Below are 22,213 nucleotides of genomic sequence, written 5' to 3' on the forward strand. Positions count from 1 at the left end.
GCTAATTTATTTTGTTTTATTTCATTACAAGACCACATTAAAAAATATTTGATTTTATAATCGATTTTGATGGTTCCTATCATTCACTCTATGGTTCATTATTAATTTCAAGCCCTAGTACATCTGTCAATTTTGTATGTCAAACTTGTCAAAGGTATTCAGTTAGTTATTCGTCTGTGACTTCATTTACGGCATGTTTTAGTGTTTCGTTAAAATATTACTTTAAACTACTAATTTTGAGTTACTTTTATGTATAATATAAACTTCAAATGATTCACTTTAATAAATAAGACCTTTATGAGTGATTATTATATGCAACAGTGAAAATTTCGTTTTCAAAGTTAAAGTTCGTATATGGGGTTTTTTGTTTACCCTTTTGGAACTCGGATTTTGAATGGATATTAAATATTTTTGTCGGTTTTTCTACAATGTGTCCCTAAGCGACACAAAAGAGTAGAAAATGAATGACGGCGGCGGGCGCTTTAATCACCTTTATTGTCGTTCTTCTTGTACATATATATGTGTACAAGATGTACTGTCTGTGGCGTAACCCTGTGTTCTGTCATCCACTTAGGACCGCAACTACCTTGATACTTGATAATAATTAAATAATAGATCTTTGTGATAATGTGATGCTGCCACTCAGATTATTAGTTCCATTCATTTTTATTAACTTCTACAGTCTCTTTTATGTCGCACTACATAAATTGAATCATGGAATTCATCATTAACAACCCATACTCTTGCTAGCGGGTTAGCTAATAGTCCGCCATGCTGGCCCAATGTTGATTGACAGACTTCACACAGGTAAATAATAATTAAGATAGAATTATCTTCTTATCTTCTGGTTTCCTTACGATGTTTTTCCTTCACTGTTTGAGACACGTGATATTTCATTTTAATGCAAATAACTGAAAAGTTGAAGGTGCATGCCCCGGACCGGATTCGAACCTACGCCCTCCGAATCGAAAGCAGATGTCATATCCACTGGCATATCGCGGCTCTATTTCATAGAATTACGCTATTCGCTTAGACCATTAATAACTGGACGTGGTTCGCTAACCGTTACCCCTCTGGCAAAGATCAAAAATCTATGATCTAATGCGTTTATAAAAACTGTTGCTAAAGAATCGATGTTTCATTGTTGTAATCGTCGTGTAAGGAGCTCCCTAAAAATGCCGGTTTGGCATAAAAAAGGTCAAAAACTTGTAGTTTAGTAAAATATGGAGTAATGTTTCATTTGAAAGTATTTAAACCTTAATTTTATCAAATTTTTAATAAAAATAATTTATAAAAAGAATCGATTCTTTTGACGAAACAGCCAAACATCGATGAGTAATCGAATATTCTATGTATTTAATCTGTGGATAGTCTAAGCAATGTCACAGTAAATATGCAAGCAGTAGTTTGACAGAACAACAACAACAGAAACAGATACACTAACAGAACAACAGAAACAGATGATACACTAACAATATACTAACATAAAAAAAAATTAAAACTGTTACTCTTATTTATTGAAAAACTTGTTTAATGTAATAATGTAAGGAATAATAAAGGCTTTGAAATTGAGAAAAACATAAGGGATTAAAGGCTAACATAATCTACGGAACCCTACACTGCGCGTGGCCCGACACGCACTTGACCGCTTTTTTAATATTTGGTCACGTAGTGTGGAGGTAATACCTAGATGGCATCACCAAAATAAACATATGAATACGACCTATCCTTCAAGGTCATTGATTATTATCAGCCTTATTTTAATCTACCAATCAAAAAACAACACGCATTTTATTGATCACTTCCTATTTTACTACAATTTACAAAATATTTTATTTGTTTACATAAAAAAAGTATATTTACAATCACAAAACTAAATAGAAATACAAAGTTGGCAAATGTAATTAAAATGCTGGAGCCAGGCAGCCCTATCACATGTTTACGTACCGCGCGCTGTAAGTATTTATTTCAAAAATACGGCCGAGTATACTGCTTGTATATATTTTTACTGTGCACAATGTGTTTGTTAGTGTGTGTAAAAATTACGCGTGTGTGTATTGCGAGTCAAATTTATAGTTGTGTGTAGTGTATGGACACCGAATATACTTGATGGTGTTAAATGTTTTCGATGTGTGGGTTTACCTCGTCCCCCTCAAAAAATGACGGACTTTTTGTTGGTGAATTTGGGTGCGAACCGCGTCCAGTTATTAATGGTCTAAGCTCGTCCCCCTCAAAAAATGACAGACTTTTTTGTTGGTGAATTTGGGTGCGAACCGCGTCCTGTTATTAATGGTCTAAGGCTATTCGAATTTCGAGGGCTATTGGTCTGGGAGGACTTATTATTATCTGTGAAGTGTGAAGCTATATAATCTGTGTTTGGTTGTTTGTTAGCTGTTTGTTTAGCCGTTGTGGTTTGTTTGACTCCGTGGCTTGCAGCGCTTCACTGACGTTTCTGTTTGTTTATCTTTGTTTTTTTGGTTTTTGTTTTGTTTTTGGTGGGTGGTGCCGGGCGCGCAAGCGCATTTCGATTTTTGTTCGGACTTCGGAGTTCGATGATTTACGGAAGTTATTAAAAGAATAATACTATTAGAATTATGTCCTAATTATTATTTATTATTAATGTTGAATTGCTGAGACTTGAGCTATTACTTACTGACGAAAATGACGGAACACACGGAAGTTACCTTGCGAATTGATCAAGAAGTTTTTCAAGTAAAGAAAGAGCTTTTATGTGAATATAGTGATTATTTTCGCGCTATGTTCAGTGGGTATTATGTAGAGAGCGATAAACAGGAAATTAATATTGATGTAAGTATTTTTTGCAAATTTTATAGATATAACTCAAAATAAGCAATTTAAACGAAAAATGACGGTATCCAGTTAAAGTAAATGATTTATTTATTTACTTACTTCGTTCCTACGTTAAAGTAAATGAACTTAATAAAATTAGCACAGAAATTATAAATTTTTACTACTTTATTGTAAAATTACAATTTACAACTAATAAAAAAAAAACAAATTATGAAATTTTTGTTCTTGATATTTCTCAAAATTTACTGATCAGAATTTATTAATGAATCTATTATCTAATAATATATATATATATATAGCCATTTCTTTCAAATTGGTACAAACTTTTACCAATTTAAAAGAAATGGGCAGAAGGGTTATGGGAGAGGGGGGGGGGGCACAGGCACACATTACCCACTCCTCCACCTTATATGACCTTTTTGACCTCTTGTATATTTTCATTTTTTCATTAGAAATCAGTAAAATCCACACTGCAACTGGGTTTGGAGGTATAAACCCTTTTAACTTAACTTCAATTTCATTATACTATTTATTGCTGCAGATGTTAGAGCCTAATGTAATGAGTATAATACTTAAATACATGCAAATGGGAATGATTCTTCTTTCTGAGTATCCACTCAAAACTATAGGAGATATAGCTGTTGCAGCTAATTTTCTACAGATAACAGAACTCATCAAGCAGATACAACATGTCTTAGACATTCAACTGAATGAGAGCAACTGGTTGGCGACTATGACAGTAGCCCGGAATGCTTCTTATGAAGACTTAGAACAGTATTCTGCGGCATACGGCCTATATAATTTTAACTCCATGAAGCCAGAGTGTATAACATCTATTCACAAATTGGTATGGTACCTCTCCCATCCACATTTAGATTGTCAAAATGAATTGGATGTTTTTAAATTTGGCTTGCTTTGGCTTTATAAGAACAATCAGTTAAAGGAAATATTACTAGTTCTTGCTTGTTTGGATATGCAAAAGATTACAAGTAAAACTCTGACGGACATAAGGCGTACTTTTAAAGACTATGACAGTCATCTCTCTGACAGTTTATTTTTAGAAATTATAAGCTGTCTCTTCAATATAACAAGTAAAGGCCTACAAATATCAGAGTCAAGTTTGTGTGAGGTTAAAATTGAATTAAGTGACAAGTACACTGAAAGGGTTTGGTCAGAGTCATTGAGTATTGTCAAAAACAGTCAACCCCGCGTTTTGAAATATGTCCCTGTAGTGCCAATATGGATTCTGAAAGATGATAAACCAGAATTAAGGCCACATAATGTGTACACGTTTGATGAGGGTGAAGGATTTGAGAAATATTTGGAAGTGGCTGACCAAAATCTTTGGGGTTGGAGTATGGCTGCTTGGGGACTGACCAAACTGGTGGTAGTTTGTGGTGAACATGGCAGAGGCACTAAGATGTTCATGCAGGATGTTAAGGTGTATGACACATTGAAAAAGCAATGGGAGCAGATTAGTGCACAGTTACCATTTAGAAGGCATGCTGGTGTCACTTCTGTGGGAGATCTGCTATATATTCTTGGAGGTGTAGGTGAATACAGGTCAGTAATATCTGAATATTTAGATTGCAAACAATTAGGCAGGATACATTACAGGATACTATTGGAATACATTTTATCATGAATAAATGTTTTAGAGGCATAACAGTCGTAGTTGTGAAGCTGATGGGGATGAGTAAAGTTTCATATAACTCAATAGTTACTCAAGCATCGTGGGGCCTATTCGATTTGGAATATTGGATGATTCCAAGAATAAAAAGTTATTTAATATTTTCACTTTCAGTAAGGAAATCGCATCTTCAAATTTACAAAATGAAAATACTTGGCAACACAAAAACATACCACAGGCTGACTTGTCAAAACTCTGGTATGAAATATGTAATAATCTGCCGATTTGTATGTTGGGTGTGGCCATGCGGAAAGAAAGAAAACTTGTGAGTGTCAGATATAATTCAGAGGGGATGTCAAGTGAACCACTTTCCATTTCAATTTCTGATAATAAAGAAAGAGGTTCAGAGCGAACTTTTGTAATAATTAAATAAATATTGCCATGTCAAAACTCGAAAATTCTTAATTAATTTATTTCAAGTAGGCTTAGTTTACAAGCACTTTTGAAATGTCAAGTTTAACTATTCATAAAGACTACCACCGGTTCAAAAGACAGATTCTGCTGAGTTGAGTCAGCAAGGAACTCAACAGTTGCTCAGTTCTATTGAGAAAAAAGTTGTACAATATTACAATAATTTAAATTTCTACATCATTTAAATATCTTTTTTCGTTTTACTTCCTTTGTGGAGGTAAAAGCTAATCCGAGGGTCACGAGCATTTTTATCATTAAAGAACTCGTCAATTGTGTAGTAACCTCTACTAAGTAAATGTTTTTTAACACATTGCTTAAACTTATGCATTGGCAGATCCATAACTGTCTTGGGGGTCTTGTTATAGAAGAGTACACCCAAACCTATAAAAATTTTTACTCTTTGAAGACGATAAGCAGACATAACTAACTTACGCCCGTGTCTAGTAAGACGGGGTTTTAAATTAGGGTTGCCAACATTTTTTCAGAAAAATATAGTATTTTTCAGATTTACCTATAAAAAAATATAGTACCCTTTAATAAAATACCTATAGTATTTTATGGAATAAGCAAAAAATCAATACTTATTTTTAAAAAACAATTTATTTTATTTACTCTTATTGCATTTTTCAAGATTTATTATGTCTGAAGTAAGAGTGTCATATGTTTATATTTTCACATTTGATTATAATTTTTTTAAAACCAAATGCTATTATTTTTAATTTGTTTGTTTAATGTTTGGAACTCACAGTAAAATATACAAGTTCAGATGGGCTAGATGCTATTTCATCTGTCGAAAATTAATGTATATAAAGATTTAAAATAAAAATTTTGTTTCTTAAGTATCAGTGTTGAAAAAATAGTATTTTTTGCAGACCCAAAATATAATACAATACTATAGATTATAGTACGGTTAGCAACCCTAGTTTAGATCTCCTTTTCGTTTGTACTTGCTTCGAAAGCACCAATATTGAGGTTCAGCTTGATATCCCAATCATATTGACAAAAAATCTGAGGATTATTTGGAAGAATTCTATTAATCTGACGTGTAGAAAATTTTCGCCTTACCTCACTCACTTTACCACTTTTGTTATTTGTTTACCAACCAACTTGCGGATGCCCGCGACTTCTTTCGCGTGAAAATCGTGTAAACTTTCAACCCCTATTTCACCCTCTTCTATTTATATTTTCGCATGTGTTATGTATAGTAAATAGTTCACTAATGATTATACAAGACTATAACTCAAAACATGAACGATTTAATTTCGATCATTTAGGGGTATAATTTTGAAAAATCTTAAATGACATTATTTTCAGTATTTTTTCGATAGTGAACATACCTATTTTTACAAATGTACAACTTAAAGAATGAAGGACTTTACATACGAACTTTCAATCCCTGTTTCACCCCCTTCTAATTTAATTTTTGCGACTAAAAGTATTTAAACGTTTATAAAAGTCCTATAAACTTCTATGTATTATGAACTCAAATCATGCCAAGGTACATTTATATTCATTCAGTAGTTTCAGCGTTAAGCCCGGTCAATATTAAATACAGTCAGACAGACAAAAAATATAAAAAAAAAAGTATATTTTTAGCTTCAGTATCGATTATACATACCCTGCAACTAAAATTTTCAAGATATCTTCAATGTACAGAATTTGACATGTTACAGTTTTATTATAAGTATATAGATTTTAAAAATTATTTTTTTATTTGAAACGGTATTCATACAGAAATAATAATCTTTAAACGAATCATGTTCAAAAACGAAAAATCAAAGTAGTGGCTTGCATAAATACTCTAGAGATACATAGGTAATTGCCCTGTTGATCTTCATAACCCTTTTTTGTTACTTCGGCTAGTGCAAATCCTCAGAAAATGTATTTTTTTTTATTTTGGCTTTACACGGTGGCATTTTGTTTGTTTTATTTTGAAAGATATTTTTCCGAACTTAAAAAAAACAATCGCCCGAGAACGTCAAGATTTTTTTTTGCAATTTTGTAGACCTCCCACTACTATATCACCATTAACAACCCTTATTTGGCTCACTGTTGAGAACGAGTCTCCGCTTAGAATGAGAGGGGGGTAATAGTCCACCACGCTGGCCCTAAGTGGATAGTCAGACTTCACACAAATGTATTTCCTTCACCGTTCGAGACACGATATTTAATTTTTGAAAATGCACGTAACTGAAAAGTTGGAGGTGCATGTTCCAGACCGGATTCGAACTTACGCCCTAATCGAAGGCAGAGGTCATATCCACTGGGCTATCACGGCTCGAGCCACTGCCATATGTTACACTTAAATCATCAGATGATGGTAATTAAAAAGCTTATCTTTATCTGACACACTTATGTATTTATAATTGATTTGTTTTCACTTATCTGACGGGTTACCCTAGTACCCACCAATATTGAGATCATAGACGATAGCTACTGGAGGTACTCAACATCATAAAGGTCCTCCCTCCTCTTAGATTTATGAGCCGCGCTTGAGTCTCGAAATACCAACTTCGGCTCCCCATCTATATCAATTTACAGTTTACCGTTATTAATTTACACAATATTTTACTTAGTTTTATTAGATTTTTTTATTTTACTTAGACCAATGATGTTAGAAGAAAAAAAGAGGTAGATATAGGCTACATAAACCTTCGATGATTACCTACAACTGGCACACGAAAATTATTTCACCGGCGCGATGACAGCGTGGCAGCTGAGCTCAGGTTTGCTAATTAGCATAGCTATCTACCTCTTTATTCTTCTAACATTTTTAGACTTGGACAGTATTGATAAAAATTATTTATCATCTGTCAGATGACATTCAGCAATGGAAGAAATTGTGTTTTTTTTACAGGGTAGTATTAGACACGGCAATTGTGTACAATTTAAAAGACAGAAACTATAGAAGTATAGCTAAGTTACCTGAGCCAATACAATCACCAGCTGCCTGCACTCATCACAATACAGTTTATATAGCAGCACACAAGAACATTTATTGTTATGAAGCTGATACAGAAGTGTGGAAACTGGTTATGGTTACAGACAGACGAATGACATTCCTCAAGTCATATAATGACTATGTCTACTGTATGCAAACCTACTTCCGGAAGCTGTACAGATTTAGACCTGGTATTGATGATGTGTTACAGCCTATAACATCCTTGGCTAATCTGCCGACTGCCATGTGCAGTTTACGTAAGTTTTTTTTTTAATATCTTCAACCAAGACAAGTGTCTGAACCAGTGGCGGATTTACAAATTTGCCGCCAGTAGGTAGTTAAGTTTCTGCCGCCCCTCGCGACGGCCGCCGACTCAAAATTCGATAGACTAGTTGACACTTTTTTTTAAATTTTCTTAATTGTTCAATACTGTTCTACTAGATTAAAAAAAAAATAATATATTTTTCGAGACGTGATTACATAAAAAATTTAAATTTTTAAATATTTTTTTGACAGTACGAGCTAAAACGTCTGTCGGTCATGATGATAAAGGATTTGTTAACGTTACGTCATAAAACAGTTGAAATATGTCTATATTTTAACTGTCCTTGAAATATGTCTATATTTTAAAATCCTTTACAAACGGACAGTTTGACAAAAATATAAGTTAACAATTAGTTTGACGTTTTGTACATCAAATATCATTGTTTTTGACGTTTGGAAAACTTTAACAATACATGATTTTTAAATTAGGTCCTTAAGTTTTATATGAAATCCTTTTATTTCTTAATTAAATATCGATATATTTCAGTCCCTTATTCTCTGTACTACACGAAATTAATATTGTTTGAATTAAACTTGATATGAGTCAACTAGCCTATTATTGTCATTATTTTTTTCTGTTTATAAAATAGCAAATATTTTAACTAATTTATGTATACCTACAGTAAAATTTTCGTAAATTTGCAAGAATCGTTCTGTCAAAGACAAAATTTTTTGGGCCAAATTTGCAGTTCTACACTCCAGATTACTTATACTGTAAAATATATAAATAAATCCGCCACTGGTCAGAACCGTGTAGTTTTTAGGAAAGGATATCAGTTTTTATATTGGACTAGCTGACGCCGTGCGGCTTAACCCGCGTGGTTCCCGTTCCCGTAAGAATACGGGGATAATATATAGCCTATACCTATAGCCTTCCTCGATAAATGGGCTATCTAACACTGAAAGAATTTTTCAAATCGGACCTGAAGTTCCTGAGATTAGCGCGTTCAAGCAAACAAACAAACTCTTCAGCTTTATAACATTAGTATAGATTAAATTCATTTTGAAATTGGGAATTTGCTTCCTGTGATCCACCAGATGAAGTGATTTAAGTCAGCGCATATGTAATTTGAGAATTACCTACTTACAACCAGAGCTTGCCCAGAACAGAGTTCAAAGATTTTTGTATGGGCGGTTGCCTTTCAGGGTTCCGTACATCAGATTTATGTTGTTAGGGTTCCGTACGTCATTGAAAAACAGAACCTTTATAGGATAGGTGGCTCAATATCGTGTATTTGGAAACAAAAGGCAGTCCTGCAGTGGACGCCTATCGGCTGATATGATGATGATGATGACGTCTTAAGTTTGGTTCTAGGCAACAGTCTAATGATCTTCACTCGGACAGAGGACGATGAACTCACAGTTGAAGTGTATAAAGATAAGACAGCAAATGAAAAGCCAAGAGTCCATCCTATACCAGTGGAAAACATGAGGGTCAACGATATAGCTGGCTCTTGTTCTTTGGTTACGCAATTGCCGCCATTGTGTAGGGAACTTTCGGATTACCACAGACAACATCTCGCAATATCAGACTAGACGAGGGACCCGCCTCGCTATAGCTTGGCAACTTCGTTCGTAACACTCCCGAATGAAAAACCCACGAATGATGCACCTCACTTCCCCGCATGTACGATTTCACTCGCGCAGTCTTTCCCCCCGTCGCCCGCATATCATGAGTGTCATTAACGAACTTGCCAGACTAAAGATGTTACCCCTCTGTCAAAGATCAAAAATTAACGATCTAACGCATTTATAAAAACTGTTTTTATCGATGTTTCATTGTTGTAATCGTTTTCGTCGTGTAAAGAGCTCTTTTGTGTAATTAAATGGCATATAAAAACGGTCAACAACTTCTAGTTAACTAAAAGATTAAGTTACGTTTAATTATAAGTATTTCGGACTTAATCAAATCAAAGTTGCAAAAACAATATCGAAAATAATCGAGTCTTCAGTTAGAACAGCAAATCGATCAAGTAATCCTTTAATCGATTAAGTATTCCGTGGATAATCTAAGCAATGTACTTGTCAGTCCGTGTATAAAATTACACCTGTGTGTATTGCCAATCAAATTTATAGTAAAGACAATGTATTTATTGGTGTTCAATATTTTCGATGTGTGAGTTCACCACCACGCCTCTCAAAAAATTACAGACAATTTTGTTGGTGAATTTAGGTGTGATACTAGTCCTTTTGTAATTGGTCTGAGCTCACAACACATTAAAATATACAATTATTAAATTCATCTGAGTATTGAAAATATATTGTAATTTAAATAATGGCTTACTAAAAAATTGTTAGAAGTATGCGCCAACTTTCTAGTCCATTCTAACATGGCGAAGTACCGAAAATTTAAGCCAGCGGGGTTATAAGGGCTGAGCAGTTCTGCGCGTTGCAACTAGAGCAGACTAGATGTTTGGCGCATATATTGGCGTTTGGTTTAAGTACATTTATTACTCTTGTATGCAAAATAATAAATGTACTTATACTTCATTATATGTACATGGTCTGTCCCAAAAGTATCCGACCTATTTCGATTTTTCGGCGCTTATGTTACAAATTCCTGGATTACGGATGGTATTAACATTTATTATGGTAGAGAGGAGGTATCAGTTTTGGTATAAATAAGAGGTTATTTGGTGACTTGAACTTTCTGCGACAGAGGCGTCTCAAAAACGTCCTTTACGATCCAGAATGACATGACGACCGACAATGCTTCCCAGGCAACACAAACACAAGCTACACAGCGTCTTCGCCGGCAAAGACGAGGTCCCCGATATCTAACGTCACCCAGGCGTGGGCTTTATAACTCACGATCTTGGGGGCGTCCGGATTCACTCAGGCCAAGGTTATCCCTTCCTGAATGGCCCTCTAAGCCAAGGTCCGAGTCTCATAGAAGACGCCCTTAGAGAGCCGTTCCGTCCTCGTGTCTTTCTTTCAGCATTCGAGTCTCATCAGGCGATTCTTCTACGCTCGCCCAAACCCCCCGGTGTTGCCGTAGTGGTCTCACTTGGAGCCATCGGCATTTACTCAACATGAAAAAAAAATACTTGAGCTCAGTTGTTGTGAACTACATGAAAGAACACTGTCTGAAAAACCCAAGTCTTTATGATATTCTTACATGGCTAGAATTAATACATCATCGGGTTAGTACCGCATTCAAACTGATTAGTAGGTAGAATATTAAGATGTTATTTTTCGCTTTTAGTATATATTAGTTTATATTAAGCTATGGCAGGAACTAAGGCCTTTCTTCGGTATCTCGGGCTACTGACGAAGGCTTCTGACTCTGAGAAGTTGCTAGAGTCTCTTCGCGCGAAGACATTAACGTAGGTCGCATACTTCTAGGTCAGAACAATATAAATATACACAAATATTTGGAGAAACAAAAATAAAAGTGTACTGAATGTCATTGCTTTTAAATTTCATTACCTTTTTACTAACATAAAAAAGGAGGTCATCTATTCGATCTGTAGGTATTGTATATTGACAGAATTGCAGTTTTTGAAAATGTAAGCCTAAACATTTCTAAACAGTTTCTAGTCCGCATGGTTGTATTGGTGAAAATCCCATGAAAATCCGTTCAGAAATTATTGAGCTTATCACGAACAGACAGACCGACGCGTTGGAGGACTTAGTGTTTTAAACACTGTACAATGTGTATCTGAGATTCGTAAATACAATATATTAACGACGGGAATGTAGAGAATAGGAACCAGTGACGTAGCGTGTCAGGAGTGGGTCCTGTATCAAAATTAGTTGGGGGGGTAGGGAGGGGTATAATGAAGGGTACCTGAAGATTTCTCACAAAAGCAACAAAAACTCACTTACTTAAAAAAAAATGACAATGTCGTAACCTATGTAGGATATTAACAACTTTTCAACGCACGCTTAAGCAAGGAAATAAGTGAGATTGTAGATTAATTTTTCCTATTATTTTTGTTTTCACACGTAAGGGGCCCATGTAGTCCGGGGTGCATCATTGATACGGCTGATACAGCGGTAGCTACGCTCCTGATAGGAACATAATCGTAAGTATGACGTCATCGGATGATTTAACAGAAGCTTAATAAAAATATTGAAAACCCCCACTATATAAAGTTAAATCATTTTGTTTATGTTGGATACACGATCAAAGTACGTTTATATTAACTAGATATAATAATAATAATAAGCTCGCCATTCCGGCGTCGGTTATTGCCTTATTACAGTAAATTGTGTAATCGTTCGGACCAGTCGGACGTCATTATAAAATTATCATTCTTTTGTTACCAAAAACACACAAAAAATAACACATTTAAAATATGTTACCGGTATTGAAGCATGTTTAAATAAATTAACTATAAAAATATTTTCGACATGTACCTAATGTATCCTGAAAAGTGTAACTTGTGTGCTTGTGATTAATGCTAATATGATGAATATTAAAAAGGTATTGTTTTAATTAAGCTACATGAGCCAGTGTTTATTTTTTGGTTTTATATTATCCAAACGCTGTAAGTACCTAGGTACATCAAATATAAAAATGGAAGAGGTTTCTTTAAGAATTGGTTTTAATATTTTCAAAGTGAACAGAGAGCTTTTGTGTAAGTATAGCGACTACTTTCGGACAATGTTTAATGGATGTTGCGTTGAATGGAGCGAAAAACAGGAATTTAATATAAATGTAAGTATGTATTTTTAAAATTTTCAAGTTCATTAGTTCAGTTGTAAATAATACTTATGCGTAGGTATTATGTATTGCTATTTGCTAAGTAGCTGGAAAGAGTTATCTTTCGACTCTCTCGATGGAGATGCGAAAGACACCGAGTTAGCGCATAACCTCGCGAAACTATTATAGGCTACACTTGTCTGGCCTTTTTACTCTGGGGCTTTTGAGGCTTTTGGGATACTTTGGCCCTGTTTAATGTCGTAATATATATTTTATACTTACTCAAAAATTGTACTAGTATGTTTCCACGCAAAATGGGTAGCAAAATTGTAATTCGTGAACATAAAATACTAAACACAAGTGAAAAGAAGCAATTCCCATATTTTTAATTTCTTATCATATTTCAGATGCAGGACCCTAATATAATAAGTATTATAATTAAATTCATGGAAACTGGCATAAAGGATTTAAATAAATATCCTCTTTCAAAGATTATTGAAATTTCAATGGCAGCAAATTTTCTACAAATAACAGAACTACAACAACAAATACAAGAAATGTTATGTTTCAAATTGAGTGAGAGTAACTGCTTTGAGTTTATGGCAGTTGCTGAAGAATTGTGTTATACACTACTTGAACAATACTCTGCATCATACGGACTATTCTCTTTTAAATCAATGAAGCCAGAGCACATACCAACAATTCACAAATTAATATGGTATCTCTCCCACCCATATTTGGATTCTCAAAATGAATTGCATGTTTTTGAATTTGGCTTGAAATGGCTTTTCAAGAACCATAAGTTGGATTCTATACTACACATTTTTGCTTGTTTAGATATGAGTAGAGTTTCAAATGAAACTCTGACAGATATAAAAGAATTCCTGGGTGATTACGTCAACCAACTTTCTGACAGTTTGATCTTAGAAGTTATAGATTGTCTCTTGGTTCTAACAGGTCAAGAACTGGAAATTTCAGAGTTAAGTTTGTGTAAGCACAAAGTAGAGTTATGTCAGAAGTTCTCTGAAAGAGTTTGGTCCGAAACATTAAGTGTAGTCAAAGATAGTAGATCACGCCTCATAAAATATGTCCCTGTGGTACCGATTTGTATTTCGAAAAAACATAATCCAGAATTGTTGCCACATAGTTTGTACATTTTTGAGGATGACAAAGGTTTTAAGGAATATCTGGAGGTGGTAGAGGAAAGTCTTTGGGGATGGAATGTCACTGCGTGGGGTTTGACAAGACTAATAGTTGTTTGTGGCGAGTACGGAAGGAATACAGGGAATTTTATCAGGGATATCAAGGTATATTATACTTTTATGAAGAAATGGATACATTTCGGCGTGCATTTACCACCGAGAAGGCACGCTGGTGTCACTACTTTGGGAGATCTTCTGTATATTATTGGAGGTGTTGGCGAGCAAAGGTCAGTATTATTATGTAGGTACCTAGTAGTAGTAGGTTAAGATGAGACAAGTAAGGTGCATCAGTCATGGGGTTTTCATTCATCGCTACACGCCCCCAGCCCGCGTGGACGATCGGGAGTGTTACGAACGAACTTGTCAAGCTATAGTCTAAGATCCGTATTAGCAACGAATTTCACCCACCTGTTGCGTGCGCCTGCGCGCCAAACTATAGTAATGAGCGTTTCCAAGAAATTCTTAGCCTGCAGTTGGGATGGATTGAGTCAATTACAAAGCTGAAGGGGCAATGGGCGGCGCATGTATTTCAAAGAGTCGTTAGAAGTTGAAATGGTGTTTTGAAGTCCCTATAATGATGGTCAATATCCAGCAGTGACGTCCTGACGATAAATAACTAAATCTGTACTTTTGTTCTTTTCAGAAAATTTTTAGCCACAACCATTGTCTATGATTTAAAACAAAGGAGTTGTAGAAGCGTAGCAAACTTTCCCGAGGCAATAGTAGTTCCGGCTGTTTGTACACACAATAATAAAGTGTACGCAGCGGGGAATCAAAACATTTACCGTCACGAAACTCGTGATGACAAGGATTATTGGGAGGTGGTTGTGAGCACTGGTGGAAAAATGACGCATTTACAATCATATAAAAAGTATATTTATTGTAAGAAAACAAATTCCAGATTATATAGATTCGATCCTGATGTCGACGAAGAATTGGAACGCATAACTTCGTCTTCCATTCAACCAGCTTTAATTTGTAATTTAGGTAAGCTTTTTTTACAAAAAAAATAAAAAAACTAATATAACTAATTTCGTCAAAGCAGGCTCAATAATCAATTCTACTAGCCAGTCCTATTCAACCCTAGGACGTGGTTTAGGTATGTGCCGTAGAAGTCTCTTCAACCCTTAAAGACCTTACCTTCGCTATAACTGGAATGGGTTCTATATTAACGCGTGAGCGGAGAAGTCCCCTTCCTTCTCCGCTATTGCTGTCGTCCTAGACATGCCAAATTTCGTTTGATCCTTCTAGAACAGTTTTAGATGGGTAAGCACACGTTCTTATATAGTACCCACTCCAGTTCTAGCGAAGGCAAGGTTTCAGCGAAGCTCCTTAATAGACGATGGACCCGGCGTCCGCATAGTAAATCCATGGATTGGTAATTTGTCTCTCTAATACAGACTTTCGTTAACTTGATTGTACAAGGGTGTGCAAATGAAGTTTTGTTAAGAGTTGCAATCTACAGTTTATTTCTTGTCTTTTTAATACTTATTAATTGGTCTCGCTTCGCTACGACCAATGCGAAAGCTATCATTAATGGTCGGACTTACCTTATCAGCAGATAGACGTCCACTGTTGGACATAGGCCTATTGCATGGATCTCCAAGCACAACAGTCTCAAGCCGCCCGTTAATTCGCCATTCCAACAACTTGGGACCCTAACGTCCATCGGCTCTTCAAACTATGTGGCCTGCCCATTGCCACTTCAGCTTCGCGACTCGCTGAGCTATGTCAGTGACTTTGGTTCGTCTGGGGATCTCTCATTCCTGATTCGATCACGCAGAGAAACTCCAAGCAAGCATAGCTCTCTCCATCGCCCGCTGTGTAACTTTGAGCCTTCTAATAAGGCCCAGAGTCAGCGACCAAGTCTCAGCTCGGTCGGACTATTGTCTAACTGCTTTTAGTACGGGCTTTTCGAAAATCAGAATGCCTATTTGCTGGATGTTATGTGCATTCAATATAAAAAACTTAATATTTGTTTCCAGGTAATGATATAAAGGTTTTCAACCAGACGGACCAAGATAAAGTATTAATAGACGAGTTTAAAGAAGATTCGCTAGATTCTAAGCCAAGGCTCGTATCTACGCCAATGGAAAACATGAGGCTCAACAGCTTGGCTGGTGCTTGTTCCTTAATTATGACTGTGCCTCCTATGTGTGCAGACCTTTCGCAGTACCATAGACAATACCTCGTGTCAGAATAATAGAGATCAACTTAAAATTACAAGGCATTCTGCAGGGGTATTAAGTAGATCGGTGTACGTACCATTCAAATGAGTCACTACATAATTTTTTAGTTTTTATGATCATCTAACATACTTATTTCACTATTCGCTAACTTAGTCTCTATTAAAATGAACATCAGATCAACTGAGAAATATCATCTAGGTACGTACTGTATGCTATCCACGGAGGGTTGTCAGTAGGCACCGGATGACATTTGTTACATATAATCTTAATTTTGTTTATGTCAACTACGTCAAAAGTTAGTAAATTACCCTAGTACGATTCTACAACCAAGTGACAGTGATTATTTGTAACTAGATTATCAAGTAAAATAACTACATCAGCTATTATTATGGCCATTCATTTATTATGGCCATTTAACGTAAAATATTTGTTGAAAACACCATAATTACAAAAACGAATTATACGATGAATTACGATTTGGTAAGTCGTTGTTTTATGGTACACCGAGATACATAATAACCCTACAGTACGTAGGCCTAGTGTGGGGCTAACATGCGACCAACGAGTCTTGTGAAGAGAAATAGACAAAATTCAACCAATGGCGGTGCAACCGGAAATACCGCTAGGTATCTCTTTCATTGCATTGATATAAAAAAGATTGGATAGCTCCGCCGCTATTGGACGGTAATTTTTTAGAGATTTAGAAATATTTCTCAAGTGTGGTCATTAAAAATCGTCCATGACAACAGATTTAAATCCATGTAAATAACAAAAAAAAAACGAAGAAACGAAGTTTGCCAATGGTAATAAATTAAGGTGACTATATTTTTTTCAATATCTGTGATATAATCTGATAAAACCTAGAAAATTAATGTTAATTACGATCTAGATAATATACAAGTCTGTGGTTTCGATTACCAGACGTTTTTTTTTGGTGTTTTATATAAGTCAAATTAAGTAATTTATGTGTCATAAACAGTTATCTTACCCATAATATAAACTTTCTTAAGGGGCTAGATAGAAGGGTATGTGTGTATAGTGAAGTTAATATTTATTTTATTTTCGCGACACATACACTATATTCAACGCGTTATCTACTGAGTCGTCTGACCATCAATCATCTCCCTCTGTATTTATTGACATGTCACGTAATCGTCATAATAAGCCTGTTTATAGTCTTTCTCTGGTGTAAACGTTTTCCAAGTGTTCATCATTCATCATAAATGATGATACACAGCGCGTTATCGACTGAGTCGTCTAGCAAACAATCTTTCCCCTTTCTATATATTGACATGTATGTCACTCATTAGTAGATAACGCACATACTATAGAGCTCATAATAAGCCTGTTTATATCTTTGATGTAAACATTTTCCAAGTGTTCATCATTCATCGTAATAAATGAAGATACACTAGTCAGCGCGTTACCGACTGAGTCTATATATTGACATCTATGTCACGGATCAGTTGATAACGCACATTATACTAGAGCTCTCTGTTTATAGTCAGTCTTATATGTAAACTTTTTCCAAGTGTTAAATTAAAATAAGAGATTGTTGTTATTAATTTACATTTATTTCGACATTCATGTACAAACATACTAATTTGTTTAATAATAATAATTGTGTACATACATTTTGTACAATAAATCTATAGTAAAATTTACGTTTTAATATTGTTAACTTATATTAACGCGATAGCATTTCATGCGAACTTAGTGACTAGCGGTCAACGATTAATAAAATATACTTAATTCTTTGCATTGTATGTTTTTTTTATTTTAAAATAATTGCATATATTCCTTGATTTCGACATTTATTGTGCGTTCCATACAGAAAACAATCTTTGTACTATTTTATATTTATATACCAATAAATAAATTTGATTGCTCCGCTAGTTCATATGTATAATAATATAGTTAGAATAAAAAATAATTCTCTAAAAATATGCCATCCACTCAACACCAATGTTATTTACAATGTATACTAAAACAGAAAAGCAAATAATATTATTATTTTTGTAATAATTAAGGCCACTCAACAATATTATTAACCTTAATATATTTTATTTTAAAGCACCATATTGAATTATGAAATATTCATTATTGTAGTAAAAAAAAAATAACTGCGTTGGATCTAATGGCACTTTGTTATTACAGTTAATATATTCTTACTGAACTAAAACGTAGTTCAAATACATCGTACAAATACATTCTATTTTAATACATTATAAAATAGTGTGTGCATAAAAAGTTTGCTTATTTGCCAAATTGGCGGCACCTTAGACCTACAATAATATTGAATAACATGATTGAAAATAACTTTGAATCCACACGATCAATTATTGCACCATACTACGAATTGCAATGTTTTTGTGTGTTCAATACTCCTCCTACAGACGAAATACAGACTAAAAATATTGCACAATATTGCCACACGGAAAAATATGGTGCAATAAAAATTTAACTCGCTGAAACTTGCCTTCAATTATTGCACAATCTTCAAAATTAAATACTGCTAGATGTGTTACTAGCGTATGAAAAATGAGGCGCTCAAAAGAGGAAAGGAGATGATCCAATTCAGATCCACTCTTATACCTCGTATCATTTAAATTTTAAAAATACAAGGATCATATTAAAACTTATTAAAGTGAATAAATCTAACTAAATAAAAAGAAATAAATCAAATAAAAACCCAAGTTTTTGAGTTATCAAGATGGCGCCCATAGAGCTATGACATGACAATTGACAGCAAACGTCAAATCGATTATTGCATTGAAAACGTCATCTATCCGCCATTATAATTAGTTATTAATCAAAAATAGTTAAAAAAATATCTTTATATATTTCCGCCAGGGTACAGCGACTGATCCTGGGCTCCATACAATTTTGGACCATCTCCTTTATAGTCAACTCAATGTTAGTTGTGGTCAACGACGAACGTTATTTAAACAAATAATACCTGTCTTAGCGCCCCTATTACTCGGATCACTTGCAGTGATTTTGTAGTGACGTAACCAATCTATAGTATACAATTATCATTGACGCAATATAATTGAACGTCTAAGGGCCGCCAGTTTATAATCAAATTGAAAAACAAAAATACATTTGACAAATTTTAAGGTAAATTCTATTTTTAAATTATCTGAAAAGTGGCTTAGCTAAAATCATGTCTTACCTAAAATACAAAAGCTCATCAATATTAATTTATTTAATTGACATTTAAATACAAACATTAAAGTGCCGAGAAGCGAAGTTTTTACGCGAAATGTGAAGAAATGAAATATTCGATTCCCAATAAAAGAACGTTCATTCACAATTCATCACTTCATTCTTTTAAAGTTACAAATTATGAATCAACATTCAGTCAGTTCTCAGATCAGATTTTGTCATTCGTTCCTTTTGACTGACGTAAAAAGCATTTTTTTTCAAAAAGTTTTCAGATGCATACGTAAGTTGTTCTTTTTAACCGACTTCCAAAAAGGAGGAGGTTCTACGTTCGGCTGTATGTATGTTTTTTTTTCATCTACAGATAACACACAGACATCTTCTATTTGTTATTTAGTTCTCTGTTTAAGTATGTATTAGAACTCGAAGACATTCCAAAGATGCGTCAAAAAACTTCGCTTCATATGAATATAATTACAACTTATATTATAAAAAATGGAGGCGTAATTATACAAAGATCTGAAAAGATATATTATTTGGCAATGGTATAATATATAAAATATGGAAGCACTTAAACTAAGATCTAGTCTATCCTGAGTCAATGTAGTTAAAATTCTTATTGTTACTCGTTTTTATAACACAACATCCTTTTACAGTATCACAAATAAAACCTCGATAATGCTTTTAAAGTGTGTCCAATCCATTGACCTCTTATATAATAATAAAAGGACGCACAATCATCTAGAAAATTTCAAATCCCAAATACAAAGTAAATTCAACTTTAAGTACCGAGTTTAAGGTTGAATTTGCAAATGCGACAACTTGAATGAGTGCTAAGAAGTTGTGTTTGACACTCATTGAGTGGGGACGTTTTTTGGTCGCTGATTGTGCATCCATTTTTTTAATGGAGATCGATGGTCCAATCATAAAAAAATCAATTCAGATGGTATTTATGCATGTGGCAACACATTCGATAATTTGAAAACTATTTAGGTTTTTTTAATGTTGTATTTTCTAATTGGCGTAGTCGTTAATAAAAATTCTAGCAAGTTGGAAAATGGATGTCAGAATCTTCAAGGCACATTCACAAAGGCATTCACAATCCATATAATAATAATAATATATCAATTCCCTTGACACGTCAACTTTATTTATACATGAAAAATATTTTCCCCACTCGGTCGGTAATCGCTTCATTTACAATGAAACTTTGCAGAAATTCGCAAAAGTCTGAGAAATCCCCACAACTTGAATTACTTTGCAAAGTCATAATGATGGACTACGAACTACCGCAAAATAGCGGATTACCTACTATATTCAACAATTCTTACATATAATTTATATAACAAAACCGCAGACATTTTCATTGCAATAAACATTTGGGCTTTTAAAAAACAAGACCCGGATTTTTTAGACTTTAAAAAGGTAATAGCGCAAGAAATTAGTGGGTTTAGTATTTAAATTCCTCGCAAATTGTAAAAGTAAAATAAGATTTTTATAATCCCAATACGTGTGCCAAAAGATAAGGAAATAATTCTGTCTACATATCGCTCTCACTTTCGTCCTCCGTCGCAACGAAAGAGGTATAAATAGCAGCGGCGATGAGTACATACAGATTCCCTTTACCTTTTAAAACTCCATACATACATATTCATTATTGTAATTATATATGTATGGATAGATGAGAAACCGGGGTTTGTACCAAGCTGTATAAGTATAGATGTATGAGATGCCAGATTTTGTACCGGTATAAATTTTCTTTCGTTTGGGACGGCTAACCTTCGTCAAAATTACAACCTTCGTCATTGATAAGTAGACAAATTATAGTGTTATCTTTTGGCACTCAATTGATTACTTGAGGTCTATTGACCTCATTTTTTGCGTTGACAATGAAGTATTTATATGGTCTTAGGTCTATTGACCTCATTTTAGGCGTTGACAATGAAGAACTATTATGATCTTAAGTCTATTGACCTCATTTACGCGTTGACAATGAAGAATTATTATGGTCTTAGGTCTATTGACCACATTTTAGGCGTTGACAATGAAGAACTAATATGGTCTCAGGTCTTACGTCCATCCGCCAGTCAGTTTGTGGAACAGCTCCTCGTCGAGCGTCTGGTTGGCGTCCTTGGAGCGCATGGACAGGAATATGTAGCCGCCGATGAACTCGTGCACGACTTTGCAGTCCGCGGACTGGACGGAGAATATTATGTTGCCCTCTTCGAATTGCACCATCATGTGTTTTATCTCCCAATTTACGTTCCAGGCCTGAAAGTTAAAAATGGCAGATTTATTTTAGCGTTCAGCGTAAATGACGAACAAACATACACACACACTTACACACAAACTTTCGCCAATGGTAAATTAAACATGAATTTAAAATGTCGTAGAACATTGTAGCAAAACTGTTTTTTGATAAAGTAATTATTAAAGTAGAATTATCAAGATTTCTTAGTAGTAAGTTAAATGGTGGTTAGGGTAGGTCTGGGCCGGGGATGACCATCCGTGAAGAGAAAAATCAATCGACCCAATGCCGGCCGATTCGAAAATTTCAATCTCTTTCGCCTCATCGTAAAAAAAGAAAACAATATTTCGACAACATGTAATTTTGTCTACGAGATACAACGTGGGTCGCATGTTGTATGAGATATGTTAAGCCTATCGCAGTAAAGGCTTGTTTGGACTACTATAGCGTAGTCGAGTAGCGTAAAATTTTGCTGTTAAAAGGGTCTGAACACCAAAATCTTTTGTTGAGTAAGTTAGTAAACAGTTTAGTTGAGTCAATGCGTTTTACTTTATTTTAACGGACGAGTAGCGTCCACGCTCACT

General features: G+C 34.6%; 2 protein-coding genes across 7 annotated transcripts in view; one reads left to right on the forward strand and one right to left on the reverse strand.

Moving 5' to 3' along the window:
- Nucleotides 1-283: 283 nt before the first annotated feature.
- LOC112058353 (kelch-like protein 10) lies at nt 284-18,251 on the forward strand. Of its 5 annotated transcripts, none has more exons than XM_024099120.2 (5): nt 284-2,808; nt 3,353-4,374; nt 4,616-4,699; nt 7,770-8,110; nt 12,131-12,628. In XM_024099120.2, exons 1-5 carry the CDS (start codon nt 2,662-2,664, stop codon nt 12,178-12,180), a joined length of 1,644 nt encoding a protein of 547 aa, XP_023954888.1. In that variant the 5' UTR covers nt 284-2,661; the 3' UTR covers nt 12,181-12,628. The 5 variants fall into 5 exon arrangements, with proteins under 5 accessions (XP_023954888.1, XP_023954885.1, XP_023954887.1 ...); XM_024099117.2 differs by lacking the exon at nt 12,131-12,628 and adding an exon at nt 9,493-11,586 and having other exon boundaries at nt 1,762-2,808; XM_052888261.1 differs by lacking the exons at nt 284-2,808; nt 3,353-4,374; nt 4,616-4,699 and adding exons at nt 13,233-14,254; nt 14,671-15,014; nt 16,013-18,251 and having other exon boundaries at nt 7,970-8,110; nt 12,131-12,840.
- LOC112058354 (unc-112-related protein) overlaps nt 17,769-22,213 on the reverse strand; it is a 59,376-nt gene continuing 54,931 nt past the window's right edge. For both annotated transcript variants that reach the window (XM_024099123.2, XM_052888260.1), the window contains one exon: nt 17,769-21,652. In XM_024099123.2, coding sequence (XP_023954891.1) covers nt 21,452-21,652 — 201 coding nt within the window. In that variant the 3' untranslated portion in view covers nt 17,769-21,451. The remainder of the gene's footprint in view (nt 21,653-22,213) is intronic.

Source organism: Bicyclus anynana, chromosome 21 (assembly GCF_947172395.1).
Source record: "Bicyclus anynana chromosome 21, ilBicAnyn1.1, whole genome shotgun sequence".
Lineage (NCBI taxonomy): Eukaryota > Metazoa > Arthropoda > Insecta > Lepidoptera > Nymphalidae > Bicyclus > Bicyclus anynana.

Coding starts and splice junctions, on each gene's coding strand:
- LOC112058353 (XM_024099117.2), top strand. CDS start 2,662: ATGACGGAACACACGGAAGTTACCTTGCGAATTGATCAAGAAGTTTTT. Junction 4,375..4,615: donor GGAGGTGTAGGTGAATACAG/GTCAGTAATATC, acceptor TTTCACTTTCAG/TAAGGAAATCGCATCTTCAA. Junction 8,111..9,492: donor GACTGCCATGTGCAGTTTAC/GTAAGTTTTTTT, acceptor GTTTGGTTCTAG/GCAACAGTCTAATGATCTTC.